Source organism: Podarcis muralis, chromosome 15, assembly GCF_964188315.1.
Source record: "Podarcis muralis chromosome 15, rPodMur119.hap1.1, whole genome shotgun sequence".
NCBI lineage: Eukaryota > Metazoa > Chordata > Lepidosauria > Squamata > Lacertidae > Podarcis > Podarcis muralis.
In genome coordinates, this window is record NC_135669.1 from 24,145,059 (window position 1) to 24,162,207 (window position 17,149).

Genomic DNA, 17,149 nt, shown 5'->3' on the forward strand with positions numbered 1-17,149 from the left:
CGATGCACCCGAACACGCCGCACTCCTCCCGAATCCCCAGCTCCTCGAATTCCATGGTGCCCGAGCGAACACGTGTTGTTGTCAGCGCAGCTGCTTCTGTTATTGCCGCTGCTGCCTCCTGCCGCCGCCGCCGCCTGGGTTTGAGGGGGGGGGCGGAGGAGGAGGAGAAGGAGGCGGCGGCCTCAGAGGCGCGAGTTCCTCTCCGCGCCCACCCCTTGCGCCCGCCTCATTTACATGCATACATTACGAAGGGGCGAAATTCCCCGCCTCGGGGCTGCTCCGCGTGGTGGAGTTGGTTTCCCCACCCCAGAGGAGCAGAGCAAGAGAGGTCGCCTTCGGGGCGGGGGGGGCTACTTTGTATCTGCCTTTGGACACAAGTTAGCTCCCGCTCGCTCTTTCTCTCTCCCCACAAGTTAACTTTGTTTCCCTCTCTCTTTCTCTCTGCGCGCGCGCGCTTCTGAGAGCGAGTTTTGCCCAGTGGCTCCGAGAGTGTAAACGGCTGGCTGAAGTGCTGAGGAGACCGCGAAGGGCGGAGGGAGCTGGGCTTCGCGCGCGACGGAAGGGGTTATTCCCCCCCCCCCTTATGGAAACGGGGTTTGAGGGAATAAGGGGTAGGGAGGAGACTTCGGTTTTTGCGCGACTGAGCAGGGGAAGGGGGCGTCGGCGGGCGCTCGCCTCAGATTGGAGAAACGCTACCAAAGGGTTGTGAGCGGGGGGGTGTGTTAAAAACATCCCTCCCTCCGTGGGTGGAGGAAAGGGGGCTGGGAGGCAGGATGTGGCCCCGGCGGAGAGTTTTAGGTGGCCCAACCCCTTCCCTTTCCCAATGAGGTGGAAGCATTGGCGGGTTTCTGCAACCGCGCCCCGCCCCCTTCCGCCGTCCGTGCCCCCCCCCCTCCCTTCGTACGCAGCCCCAAAAGTGCCTCCGGACTCCGAACGCGCTTCTTTTTCGGGTCGCTTCCCTCTCGCGCGCTGCTCACTTGGTTTTGTTCTCTCCTAGGCGCCCGACTCGCCCGCCTCCCTCCCACGGCACACCAGCCGGTGTCTCACGGCACACTAGTGTGCCGCGGAACACCGGTTGGGAAACACTGATCTAATCCCCTTCTAAGGACACAGGTCAATATAAGTAAGAATTGCATTTGGCCCCAGGCTCTTTGAAACTCGCGCTGTAGTCCCACAGGTTGCAAAACCATCTTAGTCTACACGGAAAGGGAATCGTGCCGCTTTTTATGGAGCAAGCCTAGGTCTTTCCGTTTCCACAGGGAACAATGGGAAATCGCTCACCTTGACCCCATAGAGTTTCAGTCATGCCAGACAAGCCTCAGCATCACCCTTAAGGCAGCAGTAACACCCTGATCTTTCTTGCACCCTTCCAGTATGAAGGAGTAGTTCCCGAGGAAGAGGAGGTCATTGACATCCCCTCAGAGAAGGAGCTGACAATCGCAAACCTTATTGGAGACAAGATTGAGATCATTGCCCCCATTAATTCCCCCTCCCTGGACTTCAATGACAATGAGGACATTCCAACTGAACTCAGCGATTCCTCGGAAACTCACGATGAAGGTGTGTGACTGGCGGCTGCAGGTATTGTGGTGGGTTTAACACAGGCATCCCCAAACTCGGCCCTCCAGATGTTTCGGGACTACAATTCCCATCATCCCTGACCACTGGTCCTGTTAGCTAGGGATGATGGGAGTTGTAGTCCCAAAACATCTGGAGACCCAAGTTTGGGGGTGCCTGGTTTAACAGCTCCTGTAAGTGTCGTCCGCCTCCTATCTTAAATACTACAGTGGTACCTCGGGTTACAGACACTTCAGGTTACAGACACTTCAGGTTACAGACTCCGCTAACCCAGAAATAGTACCTTGGGTTAAGAACTTTACTTTAGGATGAGAACAGAAATCGCGCGGCAGCAGGAGGCCCTGTTAGCTAAAGTGGTACCTCAGGTTAAGAACAATTTCAGGTTAAGAACAGACCTCCATAACTAATTAAGTTCTTAACCCTCGGTACCACTGTATGAAAACTAATTTGGAAGGCTCAGGACTTCCAAGCTCAAAGTCCATCTGCTGGATTTCCAATGATGTTTAATATTCCTTTGTTCTTCTCTAGGTCACATGTATTGCTTGATTACTTTTAGAGTTTGCATCATCATTAGGTTAATGGTTAGACAGTCTCAGCACTGTCCACCAAAAGCAACTCCCAGACAAGTCTTCATTGATTTCATTAAGGCTTGTGCAGGAGATGTTCCTAGATTAGTAGGGGGTGGGATTCACATGAGACTTTTTAAATTGATTTCATAATATAACCAGATAAGTAATAACATAAAGTCAACTTAGTGTATAAAAGCAAGGCAAGGCATACAAAATTATAAGCATGAGGAATAATTACACCCAGAAGTAACTCAATACAGCCATATTTCTCTAGATGATGCAGGGAGATGATGTTGCATATCCAGATCTGAAACGTAAGAAATAAAATACCACCAAACAGAATAGAAATGTTCAGGGTCAGCCTTCTCTTTGGAGACATGTAGTTCACATGAGACTTTTGACTACTCAGGAACCAGATCAAATGGCAGAGATGTTAGAGCTCATTGAGTCCTCCTGAAGATCTCCTCTCACCTTTTGCATTCATGAATCACTTTCTGAAGGGATCCCACAATCTTTCCCTACATGGAAATGTGACATCAGGTTTACTTAACTGTTTCAGGGATGAATCTGTGAGCAGGATCAGAGTTCCCTTTGGGGTCCTGCTTGCGGACCCATCTCTGGAACTGACAATCTCAAAATCAGCGTCATGTTTGCAGGCATCGTAAGTGATCCTCTGAGCCCAGGTGTGCATCCAGGTGTGTCAGGTGAAAGACTGCAACGTTAAGCTCTCTGCTTCGTTATACAGGGGAAGTTCAGGCCTTTTACGATGATCTGAATGGACGGCAGTACATGAACGAAGTCTTCAATTTTAGTGTGGATAAGCTGTATGACCTGCTCTTCACAGACTCTCCGTTCTTGAGGGACTTTATGGAGCAGCGGCGGTTTTCTGGTAAGCTTGGGAACTCCTTGCCTATTTACATCAGTCAGTAGTACTCTTTGGCACCGGCTAACATCATTTTTCTTTAGTCAAGCCTATCCAGATACGTGAAATGTTGACACTTGTCTCAACCTGTTTTTAGCTTCCTGTTGATTTTTTTGTTTTGTTTCGTTTTAATCTAACTGTTCATCATTTTAGACTTTCTGTAAACTGCTTTGTGGTTGTTGGGTTGCTGTTGTTGTTTTTTTACCATCAAGGGCTATATAAATTTTAATAAATAAAATAAAACGTTGCACATCCGTACTACAAATCTGAATCAGTTTCAAATGTCAGAATGGCATGCCACACAACCAAAGGTCTTTGGGGATTTGTAGTTCTACAGCAGTTGCTCAATATCACCAGCAAACCATTCTCTATGCCTCTCACAACTTCGTAGTTCCCAAGATTTGGGTCAGAAAATGTGGCGGGGAGGGTGATCTTCCTGAATTCATTTTGTAACCTTAACCCTCAGCCAAAGTAACAATGAGGGGTTTTGTCCCATTGCCTGAGTTCTGTATCATGGTTTTTATTTTTTATGACAATGGAAAACCAAGAAGAAGAAAATGTTCTTGCTGGTGGGAAAAGGACAAAACCCCCACAGTTCTTCCACTCCACCCTGCCCAGCACCTAATTTGTATTTTATTTGGATCATTGATATCACACGTTTTCCTCCAAGTAGCTCAGATTGGGATATTGACTCGGAAGGGACATTGCCACACCTTCAGCAGAGATGCTCGTGATTAGTGGGGTTCTCTGGAGTTGTTCAGCTCCCCTGGGCAACTCCACCAGACTTTATCAAAACTCCTCCTAAGTTCTGCCAAACCCCTGTGAGAACATGTGCAAGTCTAATTGAAAACCTCCCTGAAAACAGTTCCTATAGAGCTTCAGCAAAACCTCCCCAAATTCCCTTTGAAATTTCACTTAGATAAACTACAGGTACCTGAAACCCACCTGAGGACCATCCGGCCGATCTCATCAGATTGCATCACCTCGCAAATTAGAGGGGCCTCAGTGTGAATCCAGCCGTGGTTTGGCTCAAGTAATGTGAACTTTGGGCCTGAAAGCCCTGAGATGAAATCCCACCCACCCCCTCTCTCTTTGTGGCCTTGGGCAAATTACTATTTTTCGCCCTCAGTTTCCTGTTTTGAAAACGGGAACTTTTAATGGCCCACTTGATCAATGAAAGGGAGAACAGGATTTAGGATAAAAGGCACCACATTGGAGGCATACCAAACAATAAGCCTTCTGTGTCCACCCTGCTGAGTCTGCCAGCTGGGGTGGAGGTGGGGCTGTGGCTTGACTTTGGTCATGGGAGTCATTTTTATTTTCCCCTGGGAACTGTGTTGTGCTTTGCATTCTCACCCATTGGCCTTTGTTTTGAACATAAGAAGAGCCTGCGGGATCAGTCCATTGGCCCATCTAGTTGCACGTCCTGCTCTCACAGTGCCCAGCCAGATGTTGTGATGGGAAACCCACAAGCAAGACTTGAGCACAGAAGCCCTCTCCCCTCCTGTGGTTTTCAGTAGCTGGTATTCAGAAGCACTGCTGCCTCCAGCTCATAGCTGTCAACCGTCCCTTATTTGGCGGGAAACTCCCTTATCCCAGCGCCGTGTCCCGCTGCTGTCCCTTATTGATGATGTCCCTTAAATTTCCTGGGTTTCAAAGGAAGCAGCTCCTCTCCCTCCCTCCCTGCTGGCCAGGGAGGAGGGAGGCTCCAACTGTGTTGCTTGGCTGCATTGCTCACCCAATAAGGAGTCTAAGAATGACTGTGGGGTGGAGCTTGCATGCCTTGTGCCGATCAAATTGGCCGCGTTGCCTTGGGACTCGCCTTTGCTCAGTGCTTCCCAGCGGAGAGGTGACAGTGTTTTTCCTTGCTGCATCCCCTTGGCCGGGTTGCTGTGCTGTGGGAACCACCGCTTGAGGCTTTGTTTGGCTGCTGGCTGGGCTTTCTGCCTTTGGCTCGGAGGGGCTCAGAAGCTGAACATACCTGTGCCTGAAAAATCCCTTATTTTGGCTGCTGATCCCTTATTTTCGAGGCTGCTGGTCCCTTATTTTCAAATCTGTAAGTTGATAGCTATGCTCCAGCTGTGAAGGAAGAGTATGTCCATCCTGGCTGGTAGTCATCAGTTGCCTCCTCCTCCTCCATGAATTTATCTAATCCTCTTTCAAAGCCATCCAAGTTGGTGGCCTTGAGCTCCTCTTGTGGCAGGGAGTCCCAGTGTTTAACTGTGCGCTGTGTGAAGAAGCACTCTTCTTTCATCTGTTCCTCTCTCTTTTCCCAGACGTTGTCTTTCATCCCTGGAAGAAGGAAGAAACTGGCAATCAGAGCAGAGTTATCCTTTATACTATCACCCTCACCAACCCTCTAGCCCCAAAAACTGCCACTGTCACTGAGACTCAGGTGAGAAGCCCGAGGCCTGCACTGGGCTGTTCAGCTTGAAGTAAGGATGGTTCAGTTAAGGCCGCAGAGGCCCCATTCACATTATACATTTAAAGCATTACGACATCACTTTAAACAGTCATGGCTTCCCCCAAAGAATTCTGGGAGCTGTAGTTTGCTAAAGGTTCTGAGAGTTGTTAGGAGACCCCAATTCCCCTCCCAGAGCTGCAATTCCCAGAGTGGTTTTATCAGTCAATCACTCTTAACTACAGGGAACTCTAAGCTACAGGTCCAGAATTATTTGGAGGAAACCATGACTGTTTAAAGTGGTGTCATAGTGCTTTAAATGTTTGTCATAAATGTGGACATAGCCTCTGAGTTCATTCAGACATGGTGTATATTGTATTAATTTTCCTGATAATGTTAGCACTCCTGTCTCATTTTCTAACGTTCCTTTCCTGCTGCAGTACCTGTTGCATTATGGAACTATGGCTTTTTTACCGATATACCAGCACATCACGCTAAATTTCAATCACACTTGGTGTTGCACAGCAACTAATGTCATTGGACAGCATTGCTACTCTCCCACCCTGTCCACACATGCCTGCTTCTGTTCCCCCATGTTTCCCCCATGAAAATGTCAGGAAAGAACTGTGTGCTAGTATAGCATCATTTTATGAAATAAATTATGAAATAAATATATTGCCCCAAATTCTGACACTTTACTCCCATGATTTTCCAGGTTAAAGGGGTTGCAACCCATTTTTTTTTCTAGAATCAAGTAACACTGAAATGAGTACTAAACCCGTGCTATACCCCATTAGTTTTCCGAAAGAGACTCTTACATCATGTGAAAGCTCAGATCATAGAACTATAGAGTTGGGTTCATCTAGTCCAAACACTCTGCAGTGCAGGAATATTTTACCCGACGTGGGGTTCAAACCCACAACCCTAAGAGTAAGAGTCTTATGCTGTATAGACTGAGCTATTCTGTGTGATCACAACCTCTGCCTGTTCTCTCTCTGCTTTCTCCAGACTATGTACAAAGCAAGCCAAGAGAGTGAGTGCTACGTGATAGATGCAGAGGTGCTAACTCACGATGTCCCCTACCATGATTATTTCTACACAATTAATCGTTACACATTGACGCGCGTTGCCAGAAACAAATGCCGACTCAGGTGGGTACAGCAGGGCTATAGCTTTGCGATATTAGCAAGGACTGTGATAAATGGAGTTGAATGACACCTGCCCAGATAGGTTGCTGCTGCTCGTATTTCTAAGCTTGGAAATACAAGTCTCAGAGGCTAGTGACACTCAGTTTACTCTAAGCCAGGAGGGCAGGAGACGTTTTTCAGCCAGAGGACTATGTGGTCTCGAGAACTTTCCAAGAGCTGCATGCCAGTGGAGGGTGAAACCAGAGGCAAAAGCAGATAGAGCGACAGATTTAGGATTAAAATGATTATATCGTCACCATCATTGATTTATTCATTGCCTTCTAAACCATCGTCTCAAGGCAATTTACACTTAAGAAAATTGAGAAAGCCACTCCCGACATCAGGAGGGGGGGGGTGCGGGCTCACGCCCACTAACATCCACACGGGGCTGGCTGCAGCCCCGTGTGATCAGGGGAATCCTTGGGCCGCGTCATACCCTGGGCCAGCCAATCGGCTGGCTGCAGGGGCGGAGCTAGCTGGGGTCATTTAAGGACGGCGCGGCCCGAGAACGCCCCTTTTCCTCTTCATTTCAGCTGCGGTTTCCCACCCACCCTCCCTCTAGGTTTCCCTCTGACTTTACTATGGACCTCAGTTGGTCACTGCAAGGGGCCTGGTAGGAGTTTTTCCACTTAGCTAATTGGCATTGTTTTTTAAAGCCATTTGGTTTTTCTGCCTACCTCGTAGCAAAACGTCACAACTCCTTGGTTTTGGCGGTTAGGCATTGGTAGGGGTATTATTATACTGATGAGTCGGGGAGGGAGGAGCGCCATCAACTCCCCCAAATATTTAGGGGTAGTCCCATAAAGGATTCCGGGGGGCGTTGCCTCGTCCGAAACCTATGGAGGCTAGGGCCTAAAGCGTGTTCCCGAGTGGTGACCCCTCGGCGAGCGCCTAGGGATGTGCATCTCAGGGGCTCCCCCTGTTGGTGTTAACCCCTTCCGGTTTTATCCTTCATAGTCTGATAGGACCAATGCCTAAAGCCAATACCGCTCTTACCTGTAACCAATAAAGTTGTGGCCATTTGTTGCCCATTAACCTTAAATTCTGGTGTCCAGTGTCTTTATTTTATTCCAACTGGTGGGGGACGGGAATCACCACGCAACAGCTGAAAACAAAAGACAGCAATTTAATACATTGCTGAAAATGGTGCAAGACCTTTTAAGAAAGACAGACAGAAAGAAAATTCCTTGAATTTGGAGCAAGGAGAGTTTTAACTGTAGTTTCAGAGGTATACCATGTTTGGAAAATGTTTCACGTTGCAAATCCAAAAGCAGGTAATTGGTTGTAACAAATGCTCATGAGGCCAAAGTTAGGGCTCTTGGAAGTGACCTCTTCTTTCTTACTTTTTCAGGGTTTCTACAGAGCTACGATACAGGAAACAGCCATGGGGGCTGGTGAAATCTTTCATTGAGAAGAACTTCTGGAGTGGCCTAGATGATTATTTCCACCATTTAGGTGAGATCTCGCTAGAGCAAAGGTTGGGGAACCTTTGGCCCTCCAGATGTTGTTGCAGGCCAACTCCCATCAGCTTCAGCCAGCCTGGTCCAATGATCAGAAATGATGGGAGTCATAAAACAACTGCATTTGGACTGCAGACCACAGATTGTCTGACCCTGAGCTAAAGCATCTAGTTACGTTTCCATTTGTTTGCTGTGATGGCATATGACGGAACTCCATAAAACTCAACCAATGGAGTAGATAAAACCGAGCCTTTGAAACATTTGGGATTGTCAAAAGGTTTCCTTTTAGTATTTTAGCCCTGCATGCCAATACTAAAGGTCTCCATTATTATTATGATGAGGGTGAAGACGCTCCTTCAGGTATAATAATATAATAATATTATTATACCTGAAGGAGCGTCTCCACCCCCACCATCCATCCCGGACACTGAGGTCCAGTGACGAGGGCCTTTTGGCGGTTCCCTCACTGCGAGAAGTGAGGTTACAGGGAACCAGGCAGAGGGCCTTCTCGGTCGTGGCACCTGCCCTGTGAAACGCCCAGCAGACGTCAAGGCAATAAACAACTATTTTACTTTTAAAAGACAACTGAAGGCGGCCCTGTTTAGGGAAGTTTTTAAATGTCTGATGCTGTATTGTTTTTAATATTTGGTTGAAAGCCGCCTAGAGTAGCTGAGGAAACCCAGCCAGATGGGTGGGATATAAATATATTATTATTATTATTATTATTATTATTATTATTATTATTATTATTAAAATTGGTATACCGCAGATCTCAGGGAATTTCCAACATAAAATTACAATATAAAAACCACAAAATACATAATAAAAATAAGAACAAGAGCAAATCAATAATCCCCCCCTCTCCCACAACATATTTAAAAGGGCACCAGATGTCAAACAGCCAAAGGCCTGGTTAAAGCAGAATGTTTTCACCTGCCACTTAAATGGTGAACCAATGCAGAAAAGGCCTGTTCTGATATCGCCTCACTCTGGACCTCTCGTGTATTAATAATAGTGTTGGTATTATTAAATGTATTACCCACCCTTCAGCAGCAGGTCCCAGAGCATGTGATGATGATTTAAAATTCAGAACTAAAAACAGTTTAACAGATTACAATTGAAGAAGTAAGAGTTGGCCCCTGAAAACACACATCTTAGGTGTCAACGAGGTATGTTTTCAGCATTCCCCAAAAGCTATATAGTGAGGGTTTGGGGCACACCTCTGCTGGGAGGGAGTTCCACAACAGAGAATGCCCTGTCCTGGGCCATCGCCACCCCAAATTTCTGAGGGAGTGAGGGGGTTTCTATGGAAGGAGGTGGTGTCTCAGATATTTGGGGTCTGTGCTATTTAGAGCTTTAAACACTTTAAACACCTCAGATCGAGCCCTGAAATGAACTGGCAGTGTATATGTACAGAAAAACAGCAACTGGCAGTTCTTCGGGTTCATTATATGTAAATGTATTTCTGTCCCTTGAAGCTACTGGCTCGATGGGGTGGGGTTGGGGAGGCTGAAAACAGGCGCTGTTGTGATGATGCCTGTGCCCCTGACCCGTTATGGCTGAAGTGAAAGCGGTGCCTTCTCTCCATGACCGATACCTGCCCCCTCCCCCCGGCTTTCCCTGGCAGAGAGTGAACTGACCAAAACAGAGAGCACATATCTAGCCGAGCTCCATCGAGAATCCCCCAAAGTGAAGGCAAGCAAGCAATCCACAGTGCGCCGGAGGAAGCGGCCCCATACTCACCTGAGGGGGCCTCACCTGGAGGAAGTGCTGAGCCCTGTAACCACCCCCACAGACGAGGAAGCTGTAGGTCGAATCAAGCGTGTGGCAGGTAAGGAGCACCATGTGCAAATGGGGGCGGGGTGGGGGGAAATGTTTAGGCTTATGGGATGGGCAGAGGCCCCAGATCCCTCTGAGGTAGTTTCGTTGAGGGTGTGGAATAGGGGTCCCTGAGGAGAAATGGTTTTCCTAGAGTAAGGTAAAGGTAAAGGGACCCCTGACCATTAGGTCCACTCGTGACCGACTCTGGGGTTGCTCATCTCGCTTTATTGGCTGAGGGAGCCGGCGTACAGCTTCCGGGTCATGTGGCCAGCATGACTAAGCCACTTCTGGCGAACCAGAGCAGCACACAGAAACACCGTTTACCTTCCCGCCGGAGCGGTACCTATCTATCTACTTGCACTTTCACGTGCTTTCGAACAGCTAGGTTGGCAGGAGCAGGGACTGAGCAACGGGAGCTCACCCCGTTGCATGGATTCGAACCGCTGGCCTTCTGATCGGCAAGCCCTAGGCTCTGTGGTTTAACCCACAGCGCCACCCGCGTCCCTTTTTCCTAGAGTAGCGCTTCCCAAATTGTGGCGCAGGGTACGCAAAAGGGTTTCAAAGGGTAAATGGCAGACTTTTTCACTTGAGTGTATCGTAGATGAAATAGTATTATTAAAATTACCCCGAAATTATCTTTGCCTGAGAAGGGGTACCCCAATAAGACTAAGCTTTAAAATGGGGCATGTGGTTATTGTAAGTTTGGGAAACACTGTCGTACAGCGTTGTTGATATTAAATCATAGCATGGTTGACCAAAGGAGGATTCTCTTCCCAATATGTATTTATTTTATGGAATGTATAGACCACTTGATTGTAAGGGGGGGGGGGGGACCATGAAATAAAACTATGAAATTATCAGTAAAAACAAAACAAAACCACACTTAAAATGACTATTTAAAACATTTTTTAAAAATTTAAATAAGTGAGAAGCTAAAAACAGATTTAAACAAGTCTCAGTGTTCTACATTTCTGGATAGGGATTGCCTTAAGCAAAAAATGTGTTCAGCAGGCCCCGAAAAGAGTAGAGGGAAGCAGCCAGCTAGGCATCAATAGGCAGGGAGTTCCGAAGCGTGGTTGCTGCCACGTCAAAATATTGATTTATTACAAATGCAGAATTAGTATTATGTGGCATCTGTAATGATGCCATTTCTGCAGATCGAATATATGGGACATATGCTTTTGGGTGTGTTTAAGGGAAGGGACTTGACCTCTTCAGTGTAAAACGAACGCTGCTTTCCAGGTTCCACTCAAACACGGCATATCCCTGAGGAAAGTCCCAGCGGCTTCCACCTGCAGAGTGTCTCCAAATTGCTGCTCATTATCAGTTGTGTGTAAGTGATTCTTCGACCTGGTTTGTCAGTTTCCTTGTTCTGTTACTGCGCTCTGTCTCTCCCTCTCTCTCCCCCTCCCTCCCTCCATTTTAGTCTGCAGTCTAGTAGGATTATAATAGTGTCAAGATTTTTATTTTTTGGTAAATTGATCCCTCCCACCCAGATTTTGAGGTATCCCAAGTCCATTCCCCTCGCCCTGAATCAGGTCCGCATTCCTGGGGATCCTAGGAGGTGTTTTGGCATTAATAGATGTTGAAGAGGGAGTGGTTGTTTATGTGGGCAGGGGAAGAGCTGGGGCAGGGCAGATGGGGAAGGAGAGAAAGCCAAGAAGCAGCTGTGGAGAGGATTGCAGAATGAACTGCTTCTTTGCCAAGAATCAATTGGGGAAAGACCCAGCATGTTTGGGAAAGAGGAATTCAAGGGTTGAGAGGGTTCAGGCTTCTGCGGAGCTTGCTTATGGTGGGTGATGTGATTGTGTGCCCCCCTCCTCCTCTCCAGAGAAAAATGGGGTGGCCCGTTTTTGCACAGGAAGCAAAGGAGTATAACTCTGCAACACATAAGCATTTAAAGTTGTTGTGACGATAATATGCTTTGCTCTGTTTGTGGTGTTTCCTGTTTTTTGTTAAGTTTGGGGACCTTTTAGCCACAGACTGGTCCAACTTTGGAGGCAATAAGTTGTACCAGCTGAATTAAAAGCAAGGGAAACACCATCATGCATCACCTCCCAAGCTTCAAATTCACCCATCCAGCATTTTAAAATTCTGTGCCTCTTGGTTGGTCTAGAAGAATGTTTACATTCTTTTTTAAGCAGAACTGTGTTTTTTAATAAAATCAAATAAAATAGTGCCAGATAAATTGAACTCTACAGAGTTTTGGAATGACTTGACCATTTGCTGAATAAGACTCTGAATGAACACACACAAATGTGTGAATCTAGGGACTCATCTGCACTATACATTTAAAGCAGTGTCCTACCACATTAGAACGAATCTTTATTTGCATCAGCCATTGGCCATAGCAATAAAACAACAATACAATATACAAAGAATAGAAATAAAAGGTCGATTTTATAAAATACATTTTGGGGTTTTGAATCAATAATTAATGGTGGATCTTATTCTGATTGCCTCAGCTAAAAACCTTGTAACCTTTGCTGTCACCTGCTTATCTTGATCTGCCAAGAGAAAGGACACTGTGGCAGTGGTTGGGTGACCCGGAATGGACAATAAAAGAGGGGTGATAACCTCATTCCTCAAGTCTTTATAAAGAGTGCAAGCCCGAAGGGCATGCGCCACCGATTCAAGACTGCCATCTCCATAGGGACATAAGCATTTTTCTTGTGGAATCTGTTGGAATTGTCCCTCAAGTACAACCAAGGGCAATACATTCAATCTTGTGAGCGTAAAAGTGCATCTATATTTTAGAATTGCTAGGTTATGCAGATAGGTTGCCAGAGAATTGAAATGGGAAGGTGGAAAATAGTCATACCATGGGCAAAATTTCCTTATTGTGGCCAAGTTGTTCTGATGCTCGAAATCATTTAGGCATCAACAAATTAGACTGTTTGCTTTACTAAAACCCAAAGTGAGTAGCTGTTGTGGTGATAAACTACAAGAGTGAAGTTTCTGATAGACAATTTTAGTCCAGGCGCTCTTAAATCTTTGTGGCTTCCTCCAAACAATCTTGGGAACTGTAGTTCAAAGACCCCTACCCCTACTCCCCTCCTGGAGCTACAATATACTATCAACCCCTCTTTAAACAGATAATTGGGAATTGTAGCTCTGGGAGGGGAATCGAGACCACCTAATAACTCACAGTGCCCTTAAAAAATGACAGCTCCCAAGGAGTAATAGTACCACTCTTATTCTGCCTTGGTCAGACCACACCTGGAATACTTTGTCCAGTTCTTGTTGCCACAATTTAAGAGGGATGGTGACAAACTGGAACGAGTGAAGAAGAAGGCAACAAAGATGGTCAGGGGTCTGGAAACCAAGCCTTATGAGGAACAGTTGAGGGAGCTGGTTACGTTTTGCCTGGAAAAGGAGACTGAAAGGAGATATGATAGCCATCTTCAAATATCTCAAGAGTTGTCACATGGGAGATGGAGCAAGCTTGTTTTCTCCTGCTCTGGTAGATAGGTCTCAAACCAATGGCTAGCTGAAAGTCTAGCTACAAGACTAATTTGACTGGTATGCTGTACAGCCTGAGGTACTTTGGTTTAGTTGCAATCTGTCTCTACAGGCTGATGACTCAAACAGTGGTGCCACCTGCTGGTGGAAACCACAAGCATCAGAGGCTCTGCCATCTAAGTCCACATACATAGCCTTTTGAAGGGGGGGGCAGGTTCTGCAAATGAGATAAATCAGATATATATCCTTCATTTGCATACCAGGTTTTGATTGACATAAAGGCTTTGTTTCTGTACGTGCAAGCGGTTGTTGTTTATTGGTTCTGTTTGTTTTTGTTTTTTTATGGTGGTCAGGAATTGGGCAAGAGAGTATTTATTTTCATTTACCTATTATCTTTCTACCCCACCTTTTCTCCCAAGGGGCTCATGGTGAAGGCATACATGGTCCCCCCCTTGCATTTTATCCACACAACAGCCCTGTGAGGTAGGCTAGGCTAAGAGTCTGGCCCAAGGTAACCCAATGAGCTTCATGACTTTAGTATAGATTCGAATGCTGGTCTGTCCCAGGTCCCTGTTCCAACATGCTAGCTACTACACCACATGGAAACCATGTCCTTGTTGTTGAAGGGTAGACCAGTGACCATGCAGGGGAAAGGGTCCTAAGGCTCCTGGATAGCAGCCGGAAACTGCTCCTCAAAGATGTCTTAGTCTCACCCTTGCCCCCTGTTGTACAAAGACCCCCTTCCCCACTCCATGTGCCTAGTTTTTCTTCTCATTTTGCATCAACTCCCCAAGGAACTCTGTGGTTTTGCCTCTTGACACTGAGTGCTGGTTACATCCTGCCTTTGCTATCCTAAGCTTCTCAGGATTTGGAGTTAGCCGTGCCCTCTGGTACATGGCATGACGAGTGCTGTGCACCCCTTGCCCCACTGCTGCATCACCAATGTTGGGTGTCTTCTTCTTCTCTCCTCTTCGCATGCTCTGCAACCCCTCTCCCCAATATGTGTCTGTTCTGTGTCCTTTAGAAGAACTACCCCCCCTTGCGGTTTTCTCCTCTCTCAACTCTAGTTGTGTTTCTAACCTTCGCCTCCTCCATCTTTTCTCTTCCCTGCTCCCATTAGGATTTGTTTCAGGTACCGTCTCCTCCTACTTCTTCTTCACCTTGATTTCCTCTCGCCTGTCTCCTTCCGCCTCTTTTGCTTTTTTTTTTAACGCTGTCTGTCTGTTTGATCTCTGCTCAGATCCTCCTGGGCTGGGCTTCTTTCTCTTCCCTTTTCCGTGTCATTTTGTTGCTGCTCCCCAAAACTTAGCAAAGAACCCCTCTTTTCCATTCAGCTCTCAGCTGAGGGTGGCTCTAGCTGTGCTGCGTTATTTCTGCCCTGCTTTAGAAAGCTCATGCAGCTTTTTCCACCTGGGCTGAAAGATACCTCCAGAAGATGAGAGGAGGGGGCAGCAAGAGAGGAGGGGGCCTCCTTTTCTGGCTCCTGAGCTCCCCCTGCTCCATCTGATCAGTTTCAGAAAGGAGGGTGGAGGGGAGCAAGTCACTCCAACAAGGGGGCAGGTTCAGCCCAGGGACTCTTGACTTGCCGAGCTCCCAATACTGTATGCATGTTGCGTCAGAAGGGTGGGGACTGTGGGCTCAGCATCTCCTACAAGGTGGGCTTATCCCCACCTTACCCCCAAATCTGCTTTACCCACAAAGGCTCAAGGTGGCTTACAATAAATGCTGGGGTGTCAGGCGGACCAGACGTTTCTATAGTAAGTGAATACTTTGAAGCTCTTCTGCTCAGGGTGTTGAAACTGGGGCATGTCTGATCATGAATAAGATATCCACGGTGCATCCATAGAATGGGTTCAGCATGCACAAATGCACAGGGCTTCATTTCATCACATAAAAAGGGCAGAGAGTATCTGCCTGAGGCTTTTCAGAAAAGGGGTCCTCCTAGTTGTTGGGGCTTTGTGTGTGAGTTGGAGGAAGGGCCCCAGTCCAGGTTGCATGCCTTTCATTTTTCTTCTTTCCCTCTCCAGTCTGGTGCTTTTGGTAATCCTCAACATGATGCTGTTCTACAAACTCTGGATGTTGGAATACACTACTCAAACCCTCACAGCATGGCAGGGTCTACGGTTACAGGAAAGGTAACACACCCTACAAGCAAAATTTCTTTTTTCTTTTTATAATAATTTTTATTAATTTTAGCATATAAATTATAATCCATACCACAAAACTTCACCACTTATACAATCTTTTTTTGCACTTCCATCAGCACCTCTGATGATCCCCCGTTTTAACCACTTCTTATGCATTTCTTAAATTCATATTGCCTTTCATTATCTTAACTAACCATCCTCCCCTTTATCCATTTTTGCAATAGTTCCAATAATTCACCTCACAAAACTTCTTGCAAACCTATAAATGTAGTCTGATCAACACAATTACTTTTCAAATAATCTGTAAATTTACACCAGTCTTCTACACCCGCAGATTTCGAATCCTTCCTGTTAATTTATCTAGTTCTGCATAGTCCATTAATTTCATTCTCCATTCTTCTTTCATCGGTAATTCTTCTTGCTTCCATTTTTGTGCCAATAATATTCTTGCTGCCGTTGTTGCATATAAAAACAGCTTGCATTCTTTTCTATTTATATCACTTCCTACGATGCCCAGTAAAAATGCTTCTGGTTTCTTTATAAATGTATATGTCAACATATTTTTCATCTCATTATATATCATTTCCCAGAAGCTTTTCACTTTTTTACATTCCCACCCCTACAAGCACCCCTCTTGTGGCCAAACCACCATCGAAACCCAATAATATAAAAAAATCTGCACTGCCTTCCAGGGCTCATCTTTCCTTCTCTGCCCTGACAGGTTACCCCAGTCCCAGACTGAATGGGCCCAGTTATTAGAGTCCCAGCAGAAGTATCATGACACAGAGCTTCAGAAATGGCGGGAGATCATCAAATCATCCGTGATTCTCCTAGATCAGGTGAGAACTTGCATCTAGAACCCTGGTATGGATGTGACTGACCTTTTCCCCTGCATACCACCAATTGAAATCACAAACCATTTTCCACAGGCACAGGGGGATAATTACTCATGGAAGGGAGATTTGAACAGAAAATAAAATGCTCCAGAATCAAGAAGATGGGAAATCATTACAGTGGTGCCCCGCAAGACGAATGCCTCGCAAGACGAAAAACTCGCTAGACGAAAGGGTTTTCCGTTTTTTGAGTCGTTCCGCAAGACGAATTTCCCTATGGGCTTGCTTCGCAAGACAAAACGTCTTGCGAGTTCTTGCGAGTTTGTTTCCTTTTTCTTAAAGCCGCTAAGCCGTTAATAGCCACTAAGCCGTTAATAGCCGCTAAGCCGCTAAGCCGTTAATAGCCGCTAAGCCGCTAATAGCCGCTAAGCCGCTAATAGCCGTGCTTCGCAAGATGAAAAAACTGCAAGACGAAGAGACTCGCAGAACGGATTAATTTCGTCTTGCGAGGCACCACTGTATTTTTGAACTTCAGTTAACTTGGCTGCTGATCTTGAAGCACAGATTTCCCTTCACCCTCCCCAAGAGAGCCTTGCACACTTTTTTAAACCGAAAGGTGCTATCCCGGGGCTTCTAGCTTTTGCCTTGGGGGTTGCTAATTGCATATCCTTTCTCTAGCAAATTAGAATACATTTGTGTGGCTGCAGACTCCCCCCCCCCCCGGGCACCCATATGTCTTTCTGTGTGCTGTAACTTAATGGTGAAGTGT

The 17,149-nt window shown here is 46.4% G+C and overlaps 1 protein-coding gene across 8 annotated transcripts in view; it reads left to right on the forward strand.

Annotated features, from left to right (window-relative positions):
- GRAMD1B (GRAM domain containing 1B) overlaps positions 1–17,149 on the forward strand; it is a 209,058-nt gene that overhangs the window by 186,722 nt on the left and 5,187 nt on the right. For all 8 annotated transcript variants that reach the window (XM_077919744.1, XM_077919748.1, XM_028707618.2 and 5 more), the window contains 9 exons: positions 1,374–1,560; positions 2,893–3,036; positions 5,346–5,464; positions 6,479–6,621; positions 8,009–8,112; positions 9,745–9,948; positions 11,181–11,271; positions 15,428–15,535; positions 16,269–16,386. In XM_077919744.1, coding sequence (XP_077775870.1) covers positions 1,374–1,560; positions 2,893–3,036; positions 5,346–5,464; positions 6,479–6,621; positions 8,009–8,112; positions 9,745–9,948; positions 11,181–11,271; positions 15,428–15,535; positions 16,269–16,386 — 1,218 coding nt within the window. The remainder of the gene's footprint in view (positions 1–1,373; positions 1,561–2,892; positions 3,037–5,345; positions 5,465–6,478; positions 6,622–8,008; positions 8,113–9,744; positions 9,949–11,180; positions 11,272–15,427; positions 15,536–16,268; positions 16,387–17,149) is intronic.